The following is a 25,376-nucleotide window of genomic DNA, read 5'->3' on the forward strand; positions in this document are numbered from 1 at the left end:
ACTGCAAGAACTTCAACAGCTGTAGGCCTATTCTCTTTTTTTTTACAAACACGAGAATAAAGCATTTTCTGGCCTTAAAATTCACTGATTTGTCTTCAGATGACAAAAGCCAAGTTACGCAAACTGCACCACTAAAACCAAAAAATCTCTAAACAAACTTCCCAGTCTTATCAGAAAAGCGTTAGGAAACAGTTTAAAATAGAAAAATGCATGTTTCCATACTCGAAATTCTCTGGCAGCAGCTCAGAAAGTGAAGTCATGTTTACTTTCCTTCCTGGAAAAGCACCCCTTGCTCTGCCCCTAATGTCAGCACAGCCCAGCTGAGGCAGCTCAGCTCACCTTGGGCAGGGCACAGAGGCACCCAATGAAGTGGAAACTGATTGAGCTTTCTCTTTTTCATGGGATGCTGTATCCAGCACGAGGTTTTCCAGGAGTACCTCCAGGTTTTTGTTTTGTTTTGACAGTGCTGGTTGAACTACAGGGCAGAGTTCAGGAATCCTGGTGGTTTATTTTGGTTTTCAAGGCCCAAAACACAAAGGAGTCTTCACAAATCACAAACACAAGGCAAAGATCCTTGCAGGGAATCAGGGCTTCACTTTCAGACAGTGAAATGCATACTTTACAGGTATGCATTCACACAAAAGTGTAAATAATGTTTTTATAGTGAACTTTGCCACTAAACAATTCAAATTCTAAGCTTTTCATATGTGTACAGTGAAGCCTGAATCCAGCGTAAGGAAGACTCAACATCCCACCACTGAACTCAACCACAGAGCACCTGGAGATTCCCTCAGGTCATGGTAGAAAGGAACTTGCCCAGAATCTGAAATCCCTGGACAAGAATGAAAAGAAACTTGAAGACAGTCCTCAACTCCATCAAAATGTGATTCACACCAGAATAATCCCAGAGCCAAGGAAGTGCTGCCTTATGCAAGATGATCTTGTATTTATTCTTGCATTATAACCAAAAAGGTTTTGAAGCAATTCAAAAATTCAGGCCCAAGTTTCACTGTGAGACCCAGAGAAAGAAACTTTCTGAAAGTAGGGTTTATAACTTTTGCTTATTCTTCTGGAAAAAATAAATCCCATTTACATGAAGTTCTGGATTTACAGATTAAAAATATAGAAAAGAACTAAAATGGGTGGTACCAGGAATCAGAATGGTGCCTTTTCCACCTAGAATAAACAACTCTCCTCTGGATAAACAGAAATAACCTGTGCTCTTGAACCAAGAACAGGGAGGCAGATTAACAATTAGGGTTTATGCCCCTTACTCTTTAATCTGCAAATTAAACCCAATGAGGAAACAGAAGAAAATACAAGGAATACAACAGAGTTGATCAATCATACAAAATCTCAGCAATTCTACTTTACATTTAATATGCCACCACATTATTTTCCTTCCAGAGTTTTTCCTGGACAAGGTGCTGGAGGACTTGGAGAAGGTACACAAAGCCATCCAGGGGGAATATTTTTATTAAGTGCTTCAGGAAATGAAGCGGATGATCCCATGTCACTAAAAAACAAAACAAAAACAAACCCAAGCGATCTCTCAAAAAAATTATTCCAGTCTATAAACAGCAGCTTCAATGTTCATGTCACCCAGAACAAAACAGTTCCATAAAACATCTTAAAAAGCAGACCTGTAAAAAAAGGGGAAGAGAAGAAAGACAAAATAAAGGCGCAGCATGAAGTCATTTCAGACAAGCAGTTTTGTGAGAGCTTTAATGGCACAAAATGTTTATAAGCTACAACTTATACATGTAAACTGTATATAATGTTACAAAGTGCTAACTAATTTATGAAGAATGCATAATCACTTTGGCTCAGTTAACTCCAATATTTCAACAAATGTCAATTAAAAATTTGAATTTCTAACAATCTTCAGCTTTCACTTTTGAAAACAGTAAGTAAATATGCATTTGCTGCAGTTAGGTCAGCCTGCATCTTTAATGTGCGAGTTTATGCATTTTTTCTTGATCCTATTTACAAGTCTAGGCCAGTTTTCACTGAATGTAAGAAAAATGAAGCCTACGCTTTTTTTTTCCAAAACTGTAAACAGGTATAAAGCTTTTTAAACAACATTTATCTTAACAAAACTTCAACTCTCAATAATTGAAACCCCTTAGTGAATGATACAACACTCTATTCCTGTTCATTGTAAAAGTGGAAGTTGCAGATTTCCCTCCAAAGCTTAGAAAGGGTCTCAATAAATACTGCATTGTGTCCCAGGCAGTGTTCCAGTGAGCACAGGGCATTCCTCAGCTCTGGGTTTCACAGGTTTCACTCCAAGTGTCATTAGTGGTCTTGATACTCCAGCCACAAGTTAGCACTGTTATTTATCAGATATTCTGAAGAATTACTTTTAATTTAGAAAGGTGTAATTCACTGGGTTTTCCTCTTTAAAAAATATTCCCTACTAAGTAAAAATCTCTTTTTCCACTACTCCAATTTCATACAAAACAAAGTGCTGTGTTAGAAGTGAAAGTGGTCCAGCCTTTCTCCTGTCCCCTCAGATTTTAGGGCTGTAAAATGAAGTATTTGATGCTCTCTAAAACACCGTCCACCAGGTTCCCCTGCCCACCCCCACCTCTGGGTGAAACCCAATATCCACACCCAAAGCAAACCTGCACTTGTGGGCAGCTCAAGTGCCACTAAGTACTCACAGCTAAAAGGAAAAAAAAGCAGATTACTCAAGAGGATTTGTTGCTCACCCTGAAAGCATTCTCCGACAGTATTCAGAAGTAGAGAATGAAAATAAATACAGTTTAGCAGTGGATTCATACTTAACTTTTTCACTTCCTGGGAGCTAACTGAACTTTTTTTAACCCTAATCTCAGCTGGGATTTAGCTGCTATGCATCAATTGGTTCATGCAATCACTGCTCTATCAAATAATCAACTTTATAAAGTCTGATGCAATCAAACAATCATAGGTAGCTGTTTTCTCCAAATGGCTGACTGGATTTTCTTATTTTCTACAAGTCAGCCGACTAAAGTTTTTATTTAAATGAGATTTTTGCTAGTCTAAAAATTAGCATTGGTTCCCTAAATACTTAGTATTAAAGTCTATACCATATATATATATATATTCATATATATATATATATATAAAAGGAGTATTCTATCCTTCAGAGTTCATGCTACATGTTCTGAAATCCAATAAAATATATTTAGGGACAAGACTGTCCCAATGCTTTGTAACAATTTGGTACTAAAGCTTCACATTTTGAAAAGAAGTGTCACTGAAGGAGGACAAGGCCTAATGTTCCCTAAGATAAAAGTTCAACAACATCAGTGAGAAATCTACCCTAACATGAGACATCACAAGTGACTTTCAGGTTCCAAGTATCCCCAAAAAGGAGATTGTACAGTAAACAATGAGAGAGAAGAATATTGAGAATTCATTTGCAGAAGACATTTCAGAGCTTTTACAACTTCTGAACCTTTATGCACCTGCAAGATTGTCCCCCTTGAGGATCAGCCAAACGCTTTTCCTGCTGAAATCGCCGAATCTTCAGAGATGTAAATGGGTCCACCACAAACAGAATAATTTCCTTTTACACAGAGCCTACCTACACTACAGCTGCTGGGTTTTTCCTTAATTTAGAACTACTGTGAAAAGGAAAATTTCACGTTGAAAATTTTCCCTTAAGAAAACAGGTAAAGAAAAAAAAAGCTTCTTCACATGCAAACAATGCAATTTTTCTAATAGTTCCTAGGTATCAGACAGGTTTTCCTACAAGGAATAAGGAGCTGACTTCATAGAAAAGACAAGATTACAACAATTACCTAGTATTAAAATATGCTGATGGATTTAGTTATCCTACTTTAAAATTTATGCAGTCTTTGCCTCCTGCAATTCAAATGGTGTTTGTTACCCAATACAAGGGGCCGAGCAAATTCCCCCCGAAAGCTGATTTAAACTGGATCTTTATTGCCACTGATTTCTTAGTTTATTCCACAACCAGCTGCTTTTTTACAAAAGAACAACTCTTTCCCACTTCAATCAGTAATTTCCTTCCAAAGAGACTGTTTTATCACCACCATGCAGTCAACACTTAGATCATGCACAACTGCAACTGAAGTCAGGTTGCACTAAGGAGGCAACAGCATCACTGATAAAATTAAACTTGCTGGTGGCATTTTGCATTGAGAGAAGCCCTTGCAACATAGAGACAGTTGTAAACTCCATCCAGCAACTCTGACGTGTCTTGCAGGCCAAGAGGCAGGGGAATGGGAGAGAGGGAAAGAATGTGGATAGCCAAACACCTCAACAGAGTTCCAACACAATACTGAATTCCAGAGTTAGCAAAAACCTGGATATGGAAGGAAAGGGTGAAGTCAGGGTCATGCTTAAAATGGTCTCAAGTCAAATGTACTAAATGAGACAGTAACACCTTCACAGGTCACATGGGGTCCAGGTTTGCACTCCATGGCTTCAATAAGTGCTGGCTGAAGGTGTGGTCAGGCGTTTCCCAATGTAGATGCTGAAATAAAAAGTATAAGGATAACATATTGCACAGGAATACTCCCTGCTTTCCCACAGTCCCCACACACCTAGCTGCTCTAATCCCTCTCTCAAGTCTGAGATCCATCCAAAGACTTCTCTTCTCTAAAACTACTTACAGTGAGTTTTGCATGAGTCTGGAAGGATCAGTGCTCTCAGTACTCACCCAAAGTGGGTTTTCCTCCAGTGCCAGCTCAACTGAAAACCCCAATCCAAAAGCTTTTGTGTTTTGAGTACCTGACACAGCAAATCTCTCAGACAACTGAGGTAAAACATAGCAAGTGCTGCCTATAGGGAGTGAGGGGAGCTTTAAGACTCTATCCAAACACCGACCACAAGCTAGATTTCAATCATTGCAGAAATGCACAATTTTGCTGTAGTACAAATATTTCACAGTATATCCTCACATATTCTATCCTAATTTATTTCAAAGTTTAGAAGAATTTAAAGAGAAACTTAAACTACATCCACAAAATCAAACACAAAGCTAAACAAAACCATGTTTTGAGTTCATGCCTTTGCCTCATCCCAGAATTTAAGGTGGATAAACAGAACGTAGGGATTTAGGCAAAGTGAGAGATTATATTGGATTACACAGGCAATGAAAACACTGCTGAGGAGAGACACAGCTCATCTTGCAGGACACATCCAATTTTTCATCTCTCTTTCTCTAAGTATGAAACTCTGACTTTCAGTAACACCACACTGCAGCATTACACTGGAAATGACAGGGTTTGTGCCACACACACCACCTCAGCATCATTATTTGTACAGTGGAGTTTCATATTGGTCAGTAGAAGTTATTTTTCATCTATTCCAATTTTCCCCCTTATAACCTGAAGCATTTAAATAGAAGGCACATAATCAAATTGCACATGTTACAATTGCAAAGGTTATTTGCAAACTCATCCATGCATATTCAATATAACTTGATTTATTCTAGAAATAAAGCACATTAAAGGCTGCAAAGTTCTAACTGCTGCAAAGTTTTCCTGCTTTTGTAAAATCTGAGTGACGGGCAAAAATCATTACTCTAGGAAAAGTCCTTTTCAGCAGCACCTGACATACAAGCAAAGTGGAAAGGCAAAAGCTGAAGTGAGAATTAGGTTAATACTTACCCTAGTCCCAGAGCCAAAACATGAGATATGAACAGAGATGGAATGAAAACCTTAAGAAATTCTGCAGAGAAAATGCCACCTTTTTTCATTGCTCCACTTTTTCTCATACTTAGAGACACTGAACGTTTAGGATGTCTGAAATGGAATTCCCTGGAAGAAGAGGGGGAGGGGGGGAAAAAATTCAACAAGACTTTTTTGTTTCTTTCCCCTTTTTTTTTTTTTTTTGCACACAAATGCACAGATCTCTGTAGGAACATTTTTTTTTTTTAAGTACAAAGAGCTAGAGATCAAAGCCCAAGATCCCTTACACAGAGTAAGGAACCAAAGAGAGTAAGAGGAGGGATTGTGCAGAGACCACTTACACAGACAGTATAGACACAAAGGGAGCAGGAGCTGCAGAGAGAGGTAGGTCCGAGAGAGGGAATTTCAGCATGTGATTTGTTAGCAAGAGGCCTCATTTTTTGTTCCAAACACAGATACAGAAGTCTGCCAGATTTAGACAGCATCCTCTATTTTAATAAAAATGCTTTGCATTCAAGGATCTCAAGGTTTCCCCTTCCGTGGATGAACATTACATATTTTACATAGAAAGAAAAAAAGGGACAGAGAATTTAGGAGACTTGCTCAACACTCTTCCATTCAATAAGCCAAGACTAAATCTCATGAATCCCAGCTCCAAGTACCCAGCTCTCCCACTAATTAGAATTTTGTCACAGCTTGCCGTGGCTTTGTATTACCTTCAAGTTATTCTGTTGCTATTTTGATTTTCATACTTCATTTTTTCAACCTTTTTAGCCTCCCCACAGAGAAATCAATCTCTTCCTAAGATGAACTTATTTTGATTGTGAGACTGTGACAATCTTTTCCTTCATCTATTCATTAAAATAGATTAATATTCATTAAAAACACGGAGTTTAACTCACTTGGGAGGAATGTTTTCAGGCCTACTTGACCAGTCTGACACCCAGTCTGCACTTTTCTTCAAAACTTCCAATTCTTTCTCTCCTTCTACTGCTTCTTCTTCGGACTGAAACACACAGGGGACAATTGTAACACACGATCAGCTGCTCCTCAGGGTGTTACATTGAGAGTGACAGCAACAGTGGTGACATGATAAGCACCAAATGGTGGCACCTGATAAACCAGTAACTGTTCTTGGACTGCTGATTACTTCAAAGAGATTTGATTTTGCCAGCAGAAGTTAGGAAACCACAAATTCTATTACTGTAGCCAGGATTTCCACATTATTGCAAGCTATTTGGTTTTTTTAACTAACAAAAACAAATTATTATTTTAATCTTAAGTGTAATAAACCAGAACTGTGCAAAAAATATTTACAAATGGAAAAAAACATTAGGTTGATGGCATTCCATTTAAAGCCCACAGAACGTGACTAAAAGCATGGCAAGTCAAATAAAATGGTTTCAAAACCACTATTTTGACTTTTTAAAGGTGTTATTAATAATTTAAAATTTACATTACTTGCAACTAGTAGCTTGGACTGGGTGAATCCCAGATGCAAGAGGGAAAAGCAAGCACTCACTCTAATTGTATATAAAGATTTAACTTCACATCAATAGATGCAAATGTTATCATACAAGAAAAGAAATAAATTAGGGACAGTAGAGAACACCACTGACTTTAACTCCTACTTAGTATTAAAGCAATCTCCTCAGTGACTCTCATTAAAATAAGATAAGCCACTTACAACATTAAGTGAGAACCACAGCAAACCCAGAGGTAATCAAACAGCACAGTCACAAGTGAGACGCAGAGCTCACCAACACCTTCATTCAGACCCTGTTGGCTCTCAGGGCAGAACTGCAACAGTCCCAGGTCTTTGACAAAATTAAATGCAAGGTTTCATTCTTCCAGGAATGCTTTTTATTTATACTGCTGAAGACAGCAAATTTTATGAAATTATCCAACTAAGAGTTCAGCATGAGTCTCCTCTCACTTTGTGTTATGGAGATCACTCACTGTCACGTGAGTGTCTGCACAGCAATCACTGAACACCCTGAAGTCTTGTGCAGAAATGTGAACATTTTAAACCCAGCTTTGACACCCAGGGCCAGCAGGGTTACACAGTAACATGACTGCCAGGAAAGAAGCATTTCCCAGCTGTACAGATGGAGACTCATTTTTCCCTCACTCCAACACTATTAATCTCCAAGTCAAATTTAAATTAATAGAGAATATAAGTCTTTTGACATCACAAAGAGCATGTTCTACACCTCAAGCCCAGATCAAATAGCCATAACTTACAAAAGTATATTTTAAAAGTTAAGGAAGAAAATACCTGAGAACTACTGTCTTTACTTGTGTGCATTTCCACATCAAAAGTTATCTGTCCATCATCTTGAGGTGACGGGCTAAAGAGAAATTGATATCATAATGTCATTTTGTCAACTAAAGAATCATCAGTGTAGGTAAATCTCAGCTGAATTATCTCCTCATGTACTTTTGGACATCATTCAGCTGAGTTACTGACTGCACCACCCTTCAGATCCCAAATACCAGCACTAGAAAGTCTTCCCAACTCCCCTGCCTCTTCAATTATTTTAGAATTTATAATCCTACCTTTCTCCACAGAGTTCACAGTTGCTCCCCAAAGCAAAGAAAGCACTGCCCAAAAGTTCAGCTGCTACAGAAAAGATGCAACTCCCTTTGTTCTTATAGGGAACACTACCAGTACTGTGAATTACATGTGTTTTTGTATCATCACACAGTCACCACGAGCCAGCAGCTATTCCAAATACTGCAGCACAACAGACTTTTCCCCGACAAAAAGCTCTACCGACCCACGGGACAAACTGGGCCACGAATCACAGGCAGAGTAGCCAACACTCCTTTACCTGTCACAGTGGGAACTACCTCTTGAACTGCTCTGTCCTGACTCGTGCTGTGCATCCAGGAGGATTTTCTCCATGTCTCCATTGTGGATGGAGGAGGAGGATGGCACGTGCTCCAGGCCCCCGTTCTTGCCGTTGCCGTTGCCGTTGCCGTTGCCGTTGCCGTTCATCTGCAGCTCCACCCAGGAACCTGCGGGGCAGCCACACGTCACCTCATGGACAGCCAGCACTGCACACACCTTCACTTTATCAACTGCACCCAGAGGGAAACACCAGCGTGCTGGGCTCAGATAACACACACTGACCCGAGAGAGCTCATAAACACAGGACAGGGACAACAGCCACAGGATTCTTCTTTCACCAACACAAACACCCCCAAAAGCTGAGCTGCTGCTCCCTAACTCTGGAGCTGGTCAGTAAGGTGTCTCCTTTCTCCCCAACTATTAATTCTTTAATCAGCCACATCTCTCTGCAGTTTGTGAACTACAGATTGCTCCATTGCACCTCATCCTGTTCTACATTCCTTTCTTAAACAGAATTTTCATTCCTCCCCCCTGTGCAGCTTTATATCCTCCTTTCCTTTACTTCCAAAGGCCTTGGATCAATCCCCAGTTTTTCTATACATCAGCCAGCCTGCCATTCTCAGGTCTCCTCCAGCTTGCTTTGGCCTGGCACAAACATCTCTCATAAAGCTCCAATTTACTGTTTTCCCCCCATTTTTTGGTAGTTTTACCAATGGGACATCTTCACGTGCACTAAGATCCAACAAAGAGCAAGAGTGTACTCTAGATGACAAGGGCAGCTGCTAAAAAGTTCACACACTGTGTAGATAAAGAGAGGATTTTTATTTTAAAATGTCTATCACTTATATTTTATGTGCAGATTAGCCAAATATGAGAGTGTATGTTCTGATACATTCTTTAGTGATATGTTTCAATCGGTGACATGTAGAGATACACGTCACCACAACTCCTCTGTAATTTAGTTTATTCCACCTGAAGCGAGGAGCTTTCAGGGTTCTTTTTGTATTTGGTTAACTATTTTTAAAAGTTTGGACATCTTCCCCCAGGATGGAAAAATATCCAAGTAAGAAAAGCAAGCCTGAAGCTACAAATACAACATTTTGAGCATTATTTGTACAAGTCCTACATTTTAACACTGATTTTTGATTTCTGAAATGTACCTGGGAGTGCCTGCACTTATTTTTTGTAGCATGGTTTTGTCTCTGGGAGCTCCATCGGTGACACAGGAAGGGATGTTTAATAATGAGCCTGTTTCCAAGTTGATTTGATGAAGAATTCTCCTTTAGCACCAACTATTCACCATGCCATTACAGAGATGTCCATGGAAGCACCATGCTCTGGTGGTTCCCAGGCTGGACTCACAAAAGGGAATTTTGGGAGTGCCCAGCCACTGCTCAGCACTGCACATCGAGCTTTCCCGACAAGCAGGTGTTAACTGGGAACAGGCAGCTTTGCTCAGTCAGCAGCAGACAGAGACTGTGTCATTCCAGATTGCTGATGATTGCTGGTGTCTGAATCCCTAAATAAAATGGCCAAACTCTAAGGGCTTCATCAGAAAGGTTGTTCTGCCTTGCACAAGAGACCACACCTGCAAAAAAGCAGGCGGCAAATGCAATTAGCAAGTGGTCAAAAGTTAGGTAAAAGAGCTTTATATTCCCCAACAAGCACTTGTGGCTATTGGAAAAATCAGGATCTGCAAAGCATCTAGGACCAAAAAAATCAGCAGAGGACAAAAGCGTGATGGGATGTGTTCCTCTGACACTAGAACACCCAGAGGATGGTGATCAGATCTCCTTACTCTGACACACAGCTCTAAATCCACTGTCACAAATAAAGTTTTTACTCATTTACCTCGGGCTGACAAATTCTGTGTTTATCTAAAACACACTGTGGCCGTAGTAGGAAGAAATCCCCAATTTTCCTGTGAGTAAAGAGTCCCTGGGAGCTGAGTAGGAGTTGACATGAGGAGCAGCACGTTCCCAGCTGACCTCACCGGGAATGACTCAAAACACATTAAGGCAGCATAATCTGCCATCAAGCTCCTGCACGCTGCCCACTCCCACGGCACTCAGGGAGTGGGGAATGTGACAGGGACTCATCAGAGGGACATAAACCTCTGTTTCTTTAAAGAGATGGACAGGAACGTGTTGGAGAATAAACTGCCCAAACAACAGAGAATGGGGTTTGCCCCGAGCTTTTCTGTACATTAATCACCTGCCTGAGAACTTTTACTTTCACATCTTTCTACCTGACAGTAAAATAGGAAATGTGGCAGAATGAAGAGCGGTAGATTTAAGAGTAATACAATAAAGAGATGTGGCAGCATCTCCTCCCTTCACAAATCACACAACACACACACTCTTTGGAGAAAAAGAAAACACAAACAATTGTTCATATCAATGGTATTTTTCTCCAAAATTGTCTGAATTTTGGCTTTGCTCTATAGCTAATTATTTCACTACGAATTTATATACACCGACTTTAATTCTATGTTTTTCCATGACTTGGGGGACTGTTTAAACAGCATGGGTTAAACATGTTGGGGAAGACTGGTCTCATTTTGTTTATTCCCTCTGATTTCAGCTCAGTACATGAAGTGGAGATATCAAAGGCAATATATAAATTAAATACTGTACACATTTTATAGATATAAAAATACTCCAAGCTACTACCAAGTCAGTTGCTCACAAGTAGTCTGAGACATGATCGACCTGAATTAACTAATAAATATTACTTTTACAATGAAGTACAACATTAACAACAAAAAAAAAAATAAAGAAGAGGGAAAGGAAAAGAAAGTCAACCAGACTCCCACAATGGTAATTATTAAGCAGATTTTCCATGACAGAACTAGATGGGCTCTTGCCTAAGGTGGGATTTTTTTTGTCAATATGTAACAGAGCTTTATAATAATTAAAATATAGGAAGCATCTAGAATTCCCAAAGCAAGCAACTTGGGTTTTTTATCTCTTTAAACCCAATAAAGCACAGGTTACCAGTTTTATTCCCAGCTCTTCTGCCTTCCAAGTGCTAAGGGAATCTTTGAATAAAAGGCCCTAAACACACACAAATGACACACAGAACACCATGAAAAGATGTCTCAGTTCATTAGGCTGAAAAGTTCACTGAAAAGCTGAGAGAATGGCAGCAAAGGCACCTCTCTCACCAAAGCATTGTGCAGGGGCCGAACATCTAAAAGCACCACTGAGTCTGTGGGGAACCGACGGGGTGCATTTGTTTTGTGGCTGGAGCACAGCGTCAAACATTTCCTCTCGTACCTCGTGAGCCGGGTGAGCCTCTGAGGTGCCCCAGCAGCAAAATCCCCGCGGGCAGGTCCATCCCTGGCTCACAGAGCTCTCGGCTCCTGTCGCCCCTATCAGCAGCACATTAACGACTCCCGGAGCGACCACATTGCCAGGAATTAAACGTAAAATACACAGACGTCAAATCTGGCCATTTCTGAAGTAAGGATTGAGTCAGGCAGCCAGCACGTCACTTTAACAGCCTAATTGTTATTTAAGTATAACAGGCCTGAATAATTTGCCAAGATTATTGACTCGGGTAACATTGTTTAAGGTGCCGCGGTTATCACACGATGGAGTGTTACCACAACACAATAGCAGCATTATGAAAAGGACACAGCTTATTCTTCCTTTCATACAATTTCCACTGAGTTATGGAAAAGCAAAAATAACGAGTTTATTTTGTGGTCAGCTAAACTACATCGTAAACCACGGAGGCTACAGTTAACCATTAATGCAATTTATTCACCTCTTCCATCCTTAAAATTTAGAGATGAAAAGACATACCGAAGGAGCTGTTTATAACGAAGGGAAAGCATTGGCCAAGTAAGTACCAGAGCCTACATGATGTGCCTTACTAGTGTTATCCTAGGAACAAAAGGATGCAGCAAAGCAGCTGACAGAGATGCCGGATATAGAGGGAAATAGCTCATGTCAGTGCTATTGACTCAGCCACTGAATAAATTCATTCCCACAGCCACGCTCCTCCCCCTACCCCGCTGTATCCCATCGTCGCTGTTCGGGTAAACTCCGTGTAACCACGCAACGAGCTCGGGCCGTTCCTCGGGGGACTCGATGGCCCTCAGTCCCCTGCGAACGGAGGCGGCTCGGGTCCCGCCAGGGCAGCACTCTCCCGGCACCCGGAGCCCGTTTGATCCAGCCCAGCACTGGCGCGGCCCTCGGGCTCTCCCGAGCTCCCTTGGCCGCTCCCGCCGCCAGCCGGCCCCTCACGGCCCCCGCCGAGCCTTTTATACCCGCTGCGCCCCGGCCATTGGCCCCCGGCGGCTCGCGCGCCGCGTCCTACGCCAATGGCGGCCCGGAGCGGCGCCAGGGGGTCGCGGCCCCTTCAGGGCCCCCCGCGCCATTCCCCGCCCGCGCCTCCGCGGCCGCACTCACTGTTGAGGCCGGGCTCGCCGTGCGTCCCGTCCGCCGGCGGGTTGTTGTTGTTGTTGTGCTGCGGCTGTTCCTGAGGGCTGGACATGGCGACGGCGGCGCGGCTGAGGCGACTGAGGAGCCGCTGGGGCAAAAACAACAAACCCGGACTCCGTTCCGGGCCCGGCCGCCCCGCCCCGCCCCGTCGCGCTGCGCAGGCGCGGCACGCGCTTCTCCCGCCCTCCGCCTCCATGGCGCGACCCGCGCCCGCGCACGTCCCGCGCGTGCGCAGGCAGGGCGGGGACTGAGGGAGCGGGGAGGGGACGCGGGGACAGGGAGGGACTGAGGGACCGGGAGCGACTGAGGGACAGAGGGACAGGGAGCGACTGAGGGACGGGGAGCGACTGGGGGACAGGGAGCGACTGGGGGACAGGGAGCGACTGGGGGCCGGGGACCGGGAGCGACACAGGGACCGAGAGTGAGTGACAGAGGGACAGGGAGCGACTGAGGGACAGGGACCGGGAGCGACACAGGGACCGAGAGTGAGTGACAGAGGGACAGGGAGCGACTGAGGGACGGGGAGCGACACAGGGACCGGGAGCGACTCGGAGACAGGGAGCAGGAGTGACAGAGGGACCAGGAGCGACAGAGGGACCGGGAGTGACAGAAGGACAGGGAGAGACACAGGGACCAGGAGCGAGTGGCGCGGCCCGTCAGGCTGGGAGAGCCCTCCCAGAGCCCCGAGCCCGAGCGGTGCCCGATCGCCGCCTTGTCCCCTTTGAGTGCCACCTCCAGGTGCCCCCTCCAGGGATGGGCACTGCAACCCTCCCTGGGCAGTGCCAAGCCCTGAGCCCCCTTTCCATGGGGAAATTCCTGCTGTGCCCACCCTGAGCTGCCCTGAGCCCCCTTTCCACGGGGAAATTCCTGCTGTGCCCACCCTGAGCCTGCCCTGAGCCCCCTTTCCATGGGGAAATTCCTGCTGTGCCCACCCTGAGCCTGCCCTGAGCCCCCTTTCCATGGGGAAATTCCTGCTGTGCCCACCCTGAGCTGCCCTGGCCCAGCCTGAGGCCGTTCCCTCTGCTCCTGTCCCTGTGCCCTCCTGGCAGGAGCTGGGCAGAGCCACAAGGGCCCCCCCCCCTGCCCCCCGACTGCTTTTCATCTTGTTCTTTTCATTCTGTTTTGTCATCACTTCAATGTCAAGATTTATTTGGAGGCCTAGACTCTTTTTGATGTAATTTTGTGACTTCAGTTTCATGTCTCTAACACGTATATCTATATTTATAAGCATTTTGCTTACCAAAAGTTGTAAAGGAGCCTTTTACACCATAAAGTCCTCCCATCAACAGCCACAAGAACATAAATTGTGTTTTTTTCATTACTCTACTCACTGAAGGAGTTCAGTAACAGCAACACTATCAGAGTGAAGCCACGCAGAAACAACTCCAGTAGTGTTCTTTGTTTGCTCCCCATTACAAATGTGTGAAAAAATCACTTCTTTCTGTGTCAACTTTTTTTAGCGAGAGAAAAAGCTTGTATGCACAAGTGTCACAATCATCCTATACTACAATACCAGTTATAAGTATTTTTTATCTTCTATTCCTCTACACTAATGTTGGAGGTTTGAAATCTGCCTTTTGTAACAGCCTTTCACTTCTCTTGAATTTGACTGCAGGCCTTGCATGACTGTACCAAATATCTGACCCTGTGGAAAATCTGGATGGCTCTGGGGTAGCACTGGGAGAGAATTAGCTATGTTAGTAGTAGAAAGAAAGCAGCAACTGAATTAATTTGACAAAACATCTATTTACAGGTGGAGGGGCTGCAGAAACACTTGAGATTGAAATCAGAACAATGAGCTACTTGTGATTTTAAATAAAAAACCTGCCCAGGTAACCTAACCCTACTTTGCAACCCTCAAATCACAGGCTAACATGAGCATTTGTCACCACCCTCATTCAGGAAGCATTTGCCACAACACTTGTGGCATTAATATTTATCAGTCAAGTGGGACTATTAAAATTTCTGAGTCAGAAATAAATTGATCAAGATTATAGAGTGAGTCAATGCAGAGCCAGAAATAGCATTCACAAGGCCTGACTTTCAGCCCTGTGCTCAAACCACTCCACAGGTTCCTTGAGGCACTTGAATGATGTAATTAATGTTTGTAATTTGAATCCTCGGATGGAAAATGCTGTGACAATGGTGGCATTGGATGGACACAAAACCACCTATTAATAGAAGAGAAACAATGGCCACAGATTCCTGGGAAAAGCTTTTTGTACTGGAGTGCAATACAAAGGTTTTTCTTCCAGGAAAAAACCCAAAACCTTTAAGTCAATTGAAATCAAACAGTTAACAAAACCTGTGCCAAGATAATCCCATGTCACAGGGCTTGCAAGGGTTGCAGGATGAAGAGAGAGGCGAGAATGTTGACCTCATGTTCAGAAGGCTGGATTGATTATTTTATGATATATATTACATTATTACTATACTAAAAGAAATAGAAGGAAAGTTCTCAGAAGCTAGCTAAGCTAAGAATAGAGAAAGAATGAATAAACAAAGGGCTGTGTCTCAGCAGAGAGCGAGACCTAGCTCTGCCTTGAGTGGTCAGTAAATCCAAACATCCACCCGAGACCAATCACACATCCACCTGTTGCATTCCCCAGCAGCAGATAACCATTGTTTACCTTTTGTTGCTGAGGCCACAGCTTCTCAGAAGGGGGGAAAATCCCAAAGAAAGGATTTTTATGAAAAGATGTCTGTGACAATCCCACTGGGAATATCTCATGGTTCCAAGGTATTCTAAATGTTTGAAACAAGCACAGAAGGAGAGCTCTGTCTGCCCCTGGATCCCTGGAAGTGTCCAAGACCACGTTGGATGGGGCTTGGAGCACCCTGGGACAGTGAAAATGTCCCTGCCTCTGGCAGGGGATGGCACTGGATGGGGTTTAAGGTCCTTTCCAACCCAAAACATTGCATGATTCTCAAGCCTAAAACATGCCAGGATTATTTTTATTTGGTTTGTTTAGTATTTCAGTTCCCCAAAGCTGAACAAGTGCCCTTTCCTGAGCTGGACACACCCAGCATCCTCCCTGCACAAGGGCTCTTGGCCCTGCACACCTCGGCTGAACTCTTTGTACTGCATCAATCCACCCTGGAAACGTTTTTATAGTGTTTCATATTTAGCAACAAGTGATGGCTGTTGATTCCGGAGGTGACTTCGAGGGACAGTGACCACACCTCGCCGTGGCCACTCGCGGTTCCAAACCTGCACCTCTCTACGGTAGCGTTTGCCTCCTAGTGGAGAGCCCTGGCTCAGAAAAGCGTTATCAAAACCAGCCAGGGCTGTTCTCCTCCTTGCAAAGGTTGAGACTGTTCAGATTGGAGGGTAAAATTCACTGTGTAGAGAAATCGAATTCACAGTTTTTATTCTCGCAGCTGGGAAACAAACATTGGTTTTAGTCCACTGCTTATCTTTACAAGCCCAAACCAAGTTAAATAAGATGTTTGCTGCAGGCAAACAAACAGCTCCAGACAGCCACAGTCAATACACAGCAGCCTCACTCCCAGCACACCTCGATCCAAGTCCTTCCCTTTACAAGAGCCAATTCCATGGAAAAGGGCAAAAGGAGGCACCTTTTATTCAATAAAAGGAGTGTTTGATGGGAGTCAGGATGTTTTACACCTCTACAGCCCGAGGGGAAGAGCAGAAGAGCAGCACACAGGAAATTGCTTCCCAGCTCTGCTGTGCCTAAGAGGATGACAATAAAAGTCTCTATTAAAATATTGGTATTCCATCATCCATAGCCCCTCTCCAGGAGGGGAAATCTCACAGGTTTTTGCTTGTCAGCACCACCCGAGCTTTTTCCAATCAGGCTGATAATAAAAGGATCTGCAGTTAAGCAATAAATGATCCTGTCCTCCCTGAACAGAGCAGTAGGGGAGCAGGTGCTGCTGCATACCCAGCGTGTTTTCCAGGCAGCAGCCACATCCTAGCGGGGAAATGACAAAGGACTTGAGGCACGGGGCTCTCCTGCACCTGGGCGTTGTGTCAGCTGGACAAACACCTCACTCTGAACAGTAGCTGGTGGCACGAGTGACACTGCTGCTGTCACATTGTGGATACAAACGACCCAAGTGGTGGTTGGTGGCGTTTCAGTACCATCAGTGGCATAAGGACAAGATGCAGGGAGGAGAATGCTCAGTCTGGCATTCAGGGACTGGGAATTGCAGATTTGCACTGGTTTTACTGGGCACTGAGGATGCTGTGTGACTGGAGCAGCTGAAGGCAGTGACCAGAACCATCCTGCCCACGACAGGAACAGGGACACAGTTCCCCAGGCACAGGGAAGAGACCACTCATTCAAAAATACGTGCAAACACAGAAAAGGATAGGGGCAGGAAAGAGCATAAAAAGCATCCTGACAAAGTGTATTCTCTGTGTACTTTTATTAATAAAATATATGATTTACAGCATGTATCAGCAGACAGTGTGCTTAGAGAATTCTCTAATGGATAGCGTGACAGCACAGGCAGGAGCTGGGTTTGGTGAGGACAAGTTAAACCTCAGGTGAATGACAAGGACCACCATTACCAGCAAACCCAAACCCTTTCCCACGGTGAGCTTTAACCCATCCCAGCAGGCCCAGCTGTGATGCCAGAGGAAGCTGTACTGGAGTATTGCTCTGGGTGACTGCACCCGGTCACTCTGTGCCATCTTCACCTGCTCAGCTCCACGTGGGGCTGTGCTCAGCACCTTCAGTGCATCCCTGGGGCTCTGGTGGCACAGGAACAGCAGCCTCAATCCCATGGCCCTCATCTTCCCAATCCAGCATCCTTGAACCGACACCTTCACAGAACAGGATTTTACCAGCTCCACAGCAAAAGCATCTCATCACCTCAGTGCCTTCACAGCAAGATAAAGAATATAAGCTTTGGCCCTGGAAACAGCTGCACATGTGATTAATGTTACTCAACGAGTTGTTTCTCAAACTGTTGAAAGGTCTGGTTGCTGGAGTAAGATTAGTCACATGCTACTAAATAGGAGTAGGGCCCACTTGTTTATTCACCCACTGGAAAACAGCTTCTGTTCCTGGGGCAATTCATTTGTTTTACAAGGCTAACAGGTGAAAAAAAAGGTCAAATCCTTACAAAGGCTCATGGTCACGCATGCATGGTACAAGACAAATACTGCATTTAAGAGAACTGGATTAATAAATATTAGAATTTTTACATTTTCACACCACTGCAGAAGGACTTAAAAAAACTGAAGAGTGATTGTAATAGTAGTCTTGTTAATAACCTCTAACCCAGCCAAAATTTTACAGCAGAAATAGTATCTCAGTTGATCAAATCATAATTTCACTTTAATAACTACCTCTAAGCCACAGAAATAATTAAATACAGGTAACTCAAAAGCAAAAATTCTGCCAGTCAAGGTAAATTCACCATGAATTCAAACTTTACTGAACATTTCCATGAAGGAGGAACAAAACCTAAAAGCACAATCAGCAAAAATACTGGAAGTAAAAACTCATGAGCCTTATAAAGCATCAATATCTAGTTAATCTTTGGATAAGCCTTATGTGCTGAGGAGTTGAAATCTCTCACATCACTATGAACACTTATTTCATGCAGCTTCTGTACTCCACGTTTGGCTCCTCGCACCACTGAACATTTCTATAAGTGCAGGAACTTTGCAAAGCCAAAAGCCAGAAGAAAACATTTGCATGGTTAAACTACATTTCCAGTTAGCAATAAATACAGAAAACAGAGCAGCAGAATGCAGTGCAGTCATTAGCTATGGAACCATGGTGCTGGCTTGTACTACAGAACACCACACAGGAGCTTGGACAATTTCTCACAAAGCCACAGGGGACTTGGTGCTCTAAACAAGGCATTAAAGGTATTTTATCCTAAAACAAGGCATTGAAGAAACCAGGATGAAACTAAACATTAAGAAATCAGTCCCAAAAAATGGAATTTAAAACCTGAAGATTCTATTCCCTTTCTGATTAAAGCAACAGGTTAAAAAGAGGAGCATTCAAGGGCACAGGAAGGGGCTGCTCAGATCAAAACCTGACAGCAGTAGTGGTGCTGAGATGGAAGTGGTCATACACTGGCTGGTGCCCAGATTGCTCAGGAGTGAATGCAGGTACCTGTGAAATCCCTCCCTCTCTTCATTCCCATGAAAAATAATTAATACTGGTTAAAATCATTACAAAAAACATAATTTTATTTTCATGCATCTAAGGTAAAACACAGAGTATTTGTATAAAGAGGTAGATTAAAAAAAAAAAGAAAACAGATTCTCCATTCTTTGTCACTTTTATTCAGTAGTTTGTTTTTTCCTTATTTTCTCTTTTTTTTGGTGCCAGACATGGCAAGGAGTGATTACAGTCAACTGTTTATTAAAACACTTGTTGCAACACAGACCCCCTTTACCACTGACCCCAAAAGGACCCATTTTATGTGCTTTATTTTGTTTATTTTTTTTCCATACACCACCACCAAGGCGAGGTGGAGGGGGGACGAGGGGGAAGGGGGAGTCCAGGAGGCCAGAAGGAGGAGGAATGCTACAAGCCACAGCAAGAATGAGCTGTATTTAATAAAAAAAGGGGGCCACGAATGATACAGTAATGAGGTTACACAATTAAATCCCATAGCATGATTGAAGGCTTTCCCTGTGTCGGACGTCATCACAATGGAAGGCATAAAAAGTGGAGTAAACCGATGTTGAGACAGTCCAGTCTAGTCCATTAGGCAAGATGGTGCAAGTAGTCATTTAAATTAAAAAGTGCCCTATCCTCACCTAAATGGCTAGCAGGAACGGAGACAACAGAACCACAGAGCCTTCTCCATGGAGCTATAAAAGTGTGTTGTCATATGGCACATTTTTAAACACTGGAAAGGGGTGCCATAATGGACCTCTCACTTGCTTTTGTTACAGGTACAAATGCTAGATTCAACTATTTCAACTATGCAGGAAGTGACTCTTCAGTTAGGAATGCCAACCCTAATTCATCTTGTCTTGAAATATATACAAGTTGTTTGTGGTAGCTACAGCAATGATGTTCTCCTTGGGGTGCCAGGCTGTGTGCAGGATCTTCTTGTTGAAGTCTAAGCTGTCGACACTGATCTCGTCCTTCTTTCTCTTGCCGCTGGCGCACACCTTGCGCGGCTTCAGCACCGTGCGCGGTTTGTTGTTCTCCCGCGACGCCTCCAAGGTGATGTCTCGCTTCGTGTTCCTGTCAAACATCCTGAAGAAGTTGTTGTAAGACCCTGTCATGACAATGCTGCACACAGGGGGAGAAGGAAGAAAGATATCAGTTAGGAACGCCTTCTCCTTTTAGCAAGCCAGAGGGTCTCGACTGAGATCACGCAAATGGAAGGCGGGTGGCATCACCCACACCTGCTACAGCTAAAGGGAAGCAGGTTTTATAAATCTAAAACTTCCCAAAAATACCCTTTTACCTTCCCTGGGCCCTTTGAGGTATTTTGTTATCGAAGCACCTCGAATATCATTATTTAATTTGCTTTTCACACACACACAGGAGAGAGCCAACACGTCAGATTTTTAGTGAAACACAAGGTGGGCAAATTTAGGTACTAAGCAGCACATCTAGTTTGTGAAAATTCCTTATAGCCCCTGATTCTGCATCAGCTGTCCAGTAAGAAAAACAGACTTACAAGTTTCCCTGTCCTTCCTCTGCCTCAAAAAATATTTGAGCAGACAGATGTCAGATTTCAAAAAAAATAAAAAGAAGCACACCATGTCTGACAGTACTGACAAGGAACCACTGAGCTGCCTTAAATGCCACAAATAAGCAGTTAATGGCATGATTAGCACAGAAGCAATAGCTGTCCTAAGTGGTGCTATTGGCAGGTCACTACCATGGTAAATCACTGGAAAAAGAACATTCCTGCAAGTTTTACCCACGGGTTCCCCTAGAGTCTGGTACAGATCCTTACAGTTAATAATGCACATCTTACAGTCTCCTAAAGTACTACTGCATTGTCCAAGTCCAGGTATTTGAGGTCCACTGCCCATTTTAAGAATAATTTGGAAAGATTTGAAGTGCACAGGGATAAGAATTCCACTTGCCTGTCTGATCCATTCCAACAGCATTCAAACTTGTCAAAAATGCAATCATTCTCATACAGTGAGCAGAGTTTACTCCTGAGGTATTCATGCACCTGGAAAAGAGGGATCAGAGAAACTGAGTGAGCCTTGGACTCATACCTGTAAAACAGCCTTCCCAGACTGTTCCAAAAGCAACGAACCCGAGACTGTTCACAAGAGCTCTTTCTTATATTGAAAACAGCAACTTTCAGTGGCAGCTAAAAACATTTTATGAAAAGGAAATGTTTCACCTCCTGTTTTCTTCAGGACATAGCGCAGAACATAAAGACAGCCAAAGACCTGTCCTAGTGTCATGGCTGGAGATGGCCTCTCCACATCCCAAACCCCCACTGGGTAAGAGTGATGCTTTCCCAGCCCCAAACATGGCTTTGGGTTCTGCCACCACCCTGCAAACAGCACAACCTTTCAGCAGGAGTGTGGAATCCCCAAAGCTCAGGGATGCTCTGCCTGAATCTAGAGACAGAACTGGAACTGCCACATCAAGACCATCAGTAAGATTCACCCCTTGTCCATGTTTCTTAATTCCCAGCCCACATGATTTTCACCCAGTACCTGGTATGTTTCCACAGGTCTATTTTCCATATTTAAATCCCAGATCTTCACTGACAGATAATCTCTAGTCATCATATATCGACCACTGTGGCTAAATTTGACATCAGATATGGAAGAGATGATTTCAGAGAAAAATGATCTGTTGCTAGGATCCTCCGGTTCTTCAAACACTGCAGGAAAATAAGACAGGCATTTCAAGAGGTCAGTTTGTGTCTCTTTGATACAAGATACACCTGGATTACTTTAACATTGTCTCAACAAGCTTTCTACCTTGTGTTACTCTGTGTTACATAAAATAACTTTTCAGAAGAAACATTGGTAATACAGTTGCCATACCCTCTATTGTTGTAGCAAGCTGAGGTCAGCTCCTTAGTGAATGAATTATTTGGTAATATGTAAAGTCTCGATTGACACATGCACCGGATTTCCAGCACCAAGTGCAGAACAAATGGCCTTTAACCACCTGAAGTCTGCAAAAAGCCATTCCTGGTGTCCAAACAGAAGCTGCTACTCATTTTACTCACTACTTTTACTCCAGGAAAACATAAATATAAGATTTATTTAGATTTTAGGCTTTAGATATACTCAATATACTACAGGAATTCTATACAAAACCACACAGACTATTCAGTGTTTGATATACTCTAAGAGCAAATGTCCTCTGGCACAGGGAGACACTGAACTGCAGCACTCACACTTTGAATGTCTGTCACAGAGGGCTGATGCCCTCATGTCACACAGGCGAATTGTGCCTTTGCTGCTGCTGTAGACGAACGTGCTGCAGCTGTTGGGGTGGAACTCTGCAGCTGTGATCACCTCTGTCAGCTCCTCCATGTTGGCAGGCTTGATATCTACAATATCTGCAGCAGCTCTTTAAGGAATTGCCTCCAGTAAATGGGTTTTTTCCCAAGGTATTTTTCAGTTTTAGATGCTTTCAGAAATGCTGCCTCAGGTTTGTGGGACCCAGGCACAACCCAGGGTAAGAGTTAAAATCAAGCCACACAATTTTTCTACAAAGCAAGGTGGTAACATCACACTCTGAATCGGTTTCAGGATAGTTCTTACAGCAGCAGAAACCTGCTTCAGTTCTGCTCCACACTCCAGCAGTAATTAATTCTATACTACAAATTATCTCCCAAGTATTTCATATAAAACTTCATTTTGCTTAAATTCTAATTATACTGCTATGTTATAAAATGCTATTTTGTATTAAAAACTTCACACAGGTGTGGCTGCTCCATCCCTGGAAGTGTCCAAGGCCAGGTTGGAGCAACCTGCTCCTGCCCACCTGGATGAGCTTTAATGTCCCTTCCAAACCAAACCATTCCTTCTCCAGAAGTAAAAGCCCTTACAATGTCTAGGGAGAAATAGCCAGGATTAATGGAGATGAATTCTCTGTATATATACTAAACACTTCTCATGGAAGGAACTAAAACCCAAGAGTTTTCCTGTTCCCATCCCACAGAACAATGGCAAAAGGATACTAAAACTTCTGTCAGTGATTTCTAGGTGCCACAGGTTGATCCGCAGGTCGTCTGCAGACAGGTAGGTCTCATAGTCACTGTTGATGGAGATGGAGTTGATGTGATACGTGTGAGCATTGGCAAATATCCTGCGTGGGCTGGCTTCCACCATGAGGTCCATGGGCCTGAACACTGGCACCTGCAGCACACACAGCAGGGCAAGAGTGAGCCCCCAACCTAGCACAGATACCAGCACTGCTCAGCACACTCCTTCAGCATCCCAAGCTGGATGAAATATCTTACAAGTCAGTATTTCTGCCGAGGGCCAGCACAGCAAAGATGAAGTTAATGATGTGGTGGGTGGTTCCTCCAAGAGCCATGGGCTGGAGAGGGGAATGAGTTGATTGTGAGCTACTCACCCGTAGTGTTGTAACTGTAGTAGGATCCCTATACCGTCCATCCTCCTCCTTTAAATTATAACCCTCGGGTCTTTTGTCCCTTTCACTGATTTTCCATAACTTTATTGTTTTATCTGCAATGAAACAAGCACAGGTTAAAATGAGAGCTGTGGAGAGACACCAGTCATCACTGCTGATGCCTTCTAAAAAGACAAGGCCGCCCACGTGCCCAAAAAAAGACAAAAATGCTGCTTGGGGAAAACAAGACAAAAAGCATTAAAAAACCTCCTCCACAGTTTGTTCTTTTTATAAGAGTTCCAGCAAGTTTCAGTCAGGACAGGGACTGCTATGAATGATTGATGTAAGCTCTGCCACAGGGACTCTCACACACAGGAGGGTCTCACGTGAGCTGTACACAGGGGCTGTAAAATCCCAAATACCCCACCCTGTGCTGGCACACCTGTGCCAGGGAAGCCACAACCACGTCACCAGATCCCTGCAGTTAAACCCTGCTTGATTCCAGCCTTTTGGAGAGAATTAGACCAAATCCTAATAACAAACCTACATAAGAACATGTTATGGTGCAAAATACTTACCATTTGTAGACAATAAAAACTGAGCAGCATTTTTCTGGGGTAACCACCTAATTTTGTTGATCTTCTCTTCAATTTCTAAACTTTTCAAGTAGTCAAACTCTGGTTCATGGCTTTGAAAGGTACTGTAAACATTGTATTCTCCCCTACTGTGAGACTGGGTTTTGTTCTAAAAAGAGAATTAAATGATCAAGACATGTATACAATGTACATTTGGGTACAACCTACTTGATTTTCATGATCCTGTCAACCAAATAAGATGAGCATCATCTCTGTGGCAAGAAATTTATTAAAGTTTCTATTATTTTGGCTAAGAAAACATCAGAGAAGAGACAGTTCATGCAGCAGCTTAAGTTTCCAGAAACTCTCCACAGAATGTAACATCTCCAACAAGTTTTCACATTAATGCTGAGCAGCTGAACAAACTAATATTTTACCTATTAAAAAAAAACCAAAAAAAACCCCACCAAAACAAAAACAAACTACAACTTATTTCATCTTTAATTTTTCCACCTTTGCTGTTTAAAGGGAATATTTCTTCCCCTGCAACACAGACACACAAATGGCAAATCTACTCTGTGAGTACATTCAGCTTTCCAGGCACACTATGGAAATCCCACATGGCACCTCTAAATTTATACCAGCAGCTCCACGATTCTGGTTTATAATCTCCAAGTCCCCCAGTAGCTTCTGAACTGCTTAAGCAGCTTTTTCTTCCTCTTTCTAGAAGGGGAAAAAGCTCATCACCTCTGCTCTGGCATTAGAGTCACCCCTGCAGTTACCTGACCAGGTGTACAACTGGTTTTACAAAACTGAAAAATTACACAATTCCTCTTTCCAAAAGCTGTGTCTTAAGCACCAAAATATTGCACTGCATGGACTGAACCTTGAATTTCATCCACTGGGTGCAAAAAATTGGATCCATTTCTGATGTAGTACTCCCCATGTTCACTTGTAGTGGTTTCAAGCTGAGTTTTGTGATTTATTCCTGTCCCACCAACTCCAGAGATTGCACCATCAGATGCCTTTGCTGTGATATGTCCCTGGCTGGGGACTTTGCTCCTTCCTTCTCTGGCGTCTCATGTCCATGGGCTCATTTAATCCCTGAGTAGCTCACCAAAACACATCTGATACAACCCTTGCTAGCCCACATTTGTCACATTCTTTGCATCATTTTCCCATGCTTCATACCCTGAGAGCCGGCAGGAATTCTTGTACTTGAAAATAAGCTGGGGGCAGGGAAGGGATAATGGGGCAAAACACTCAGAAATCCCATTTGGCACCGGATTTCTGTACCCCACCTGTCCCTTACACTGCTTTTCCCACCCTGG

General features: G+C 43.2%; 2 protein-coding genes across 4 annotated transcripts in view; both read right to left on the reverse strand.

The window, feature by feature from the left end:
* Positions 1 to 1,247: 1,247 nt before the first annotated feature.
* BNIP3L (BCL2 interacting protein 3 like) lies at positions 1,248 to 13,093 on the reverse strand. 2 transcript variants are annotated; one of them, XM_063175377.1, is made up of 7 exons: positions 12,921 to 13,093; positions 8,483 to 8,669; positions 7,927 to 7,999; positions 6,551 to 6,654; positions 5,628 to 5,777; positions 4,398 to 4,489; positions 1,248 to 1,643 (listed from the first exon to the last, which is right to left on the reverse strand). In XM_063175377.1, the coding sequence occupies exons 1-6, from the start codon at positions 13,003 to 13,005 to the stop codon at positions 4,441 to 4,443; spliced, it is 648 nt and encodes a 215-aa protein (XP_063031447.1). In that variant the 5' UTR covers positions 13,006 to 13,093; the 3' UTR covers positions 1,248 to 1,643; positions 4,398 to 4,440. The 2 variants fall into 2 exon arrangements, with proteins under 2 accessions (XP_063031447.1, XP_063031446.1); XM_063175376.1 differs by lacking the exon at positions 1,248 to 1,643 and having other exon boundaries at positions 1,709 to 4,489.
* Positions 13,094 to 19,204: 6,111 nt separating this feature from the next.
* The window catches only part of PPP2R2A (protein phosphatase 2 regulatory subunit Balpha), a 40,045-nt gene continuing 33,873 nt past the window's right edge, over positions 19,205 to 25,376 (reverse strand). For both annotated transcript variants that reach the window (XM_063175275.1, XM_063175274.1), the window contains exons 4-10: positions 24,049 to 24,214; positions 23,474 to 23,586; positions 23,076 to 23,253; positions 22,287 to 22,451; positions 21,592 to 21,761; positions 21,001 to 21,092; positions 19,205 to 20,191 (exon numbers count right to left, since the gene is read on the reverse strand). In XM_063175275.1, the coding sequence (XP_063031345.1) occupies positions 19,912 to 20,191; positions 21,001 to 21,092; positions 21,592 to 21,761; positions 22,287 to 22,451; positions 23,076 to 23,253; positions 23,474 to 23,586; positions 24,049 to 24,214 (1,164 nt within the window). In that variant the 3' untranslated portion in view covers positions 19,205 to 19,911. The remainder of the gene's footprint in view (positions 20,192 to 21,000; positions 21,093 to 21,591; positions 21,762 to 22,286; positions 22,452 to 23,075; positions 23,254 to 23,473; positions 23,587 to 24,048; positions 24,215 to 25,376) is intronic.

Source organism: Melospiza melodia, chromosome 23 (assembly GCF_035770615.1).
Source record: "Melospiza melodia melodia isolate bMelMel2 chromosome 23, bMelMel2.pri, whole genome shotgun sequence".
Taxonomy (NCBI): Eukaryota; Metazoa; Chordata; class Aves; order Passeriformes; family Passerellidae; genus Melospiza; species Melospiza melodia.

What these genes read in the sequence shown, in the direction of transcription:
- BNIP3L (XM_063175377.1), bottom strand. Translation starts at nt 13,005, where the DNA reads ATGTCCAGCCCTCAGGAACAGCCGCAGCACAACAACAACAACAACCCG. An exon ending in CGGCGAGCCCGGCCTCAACA is followed by an intron (nt 8,670 to 12,920) that starts GTGAGTGCGGCC and finishes GCTGCCCCGCAG; the next exon opens with GTTCCTGGGTGGAGCTGCAG. An exon ending in GTAAAGACAGTAGTTCTCAG is followed by an intron (nt 6,655 to 7,926) that starts GTATTTTCTTCC and finishes TGTGTGTTTCAG; the next exon opens with TCCGAAGAAGAAGCAGTAGA.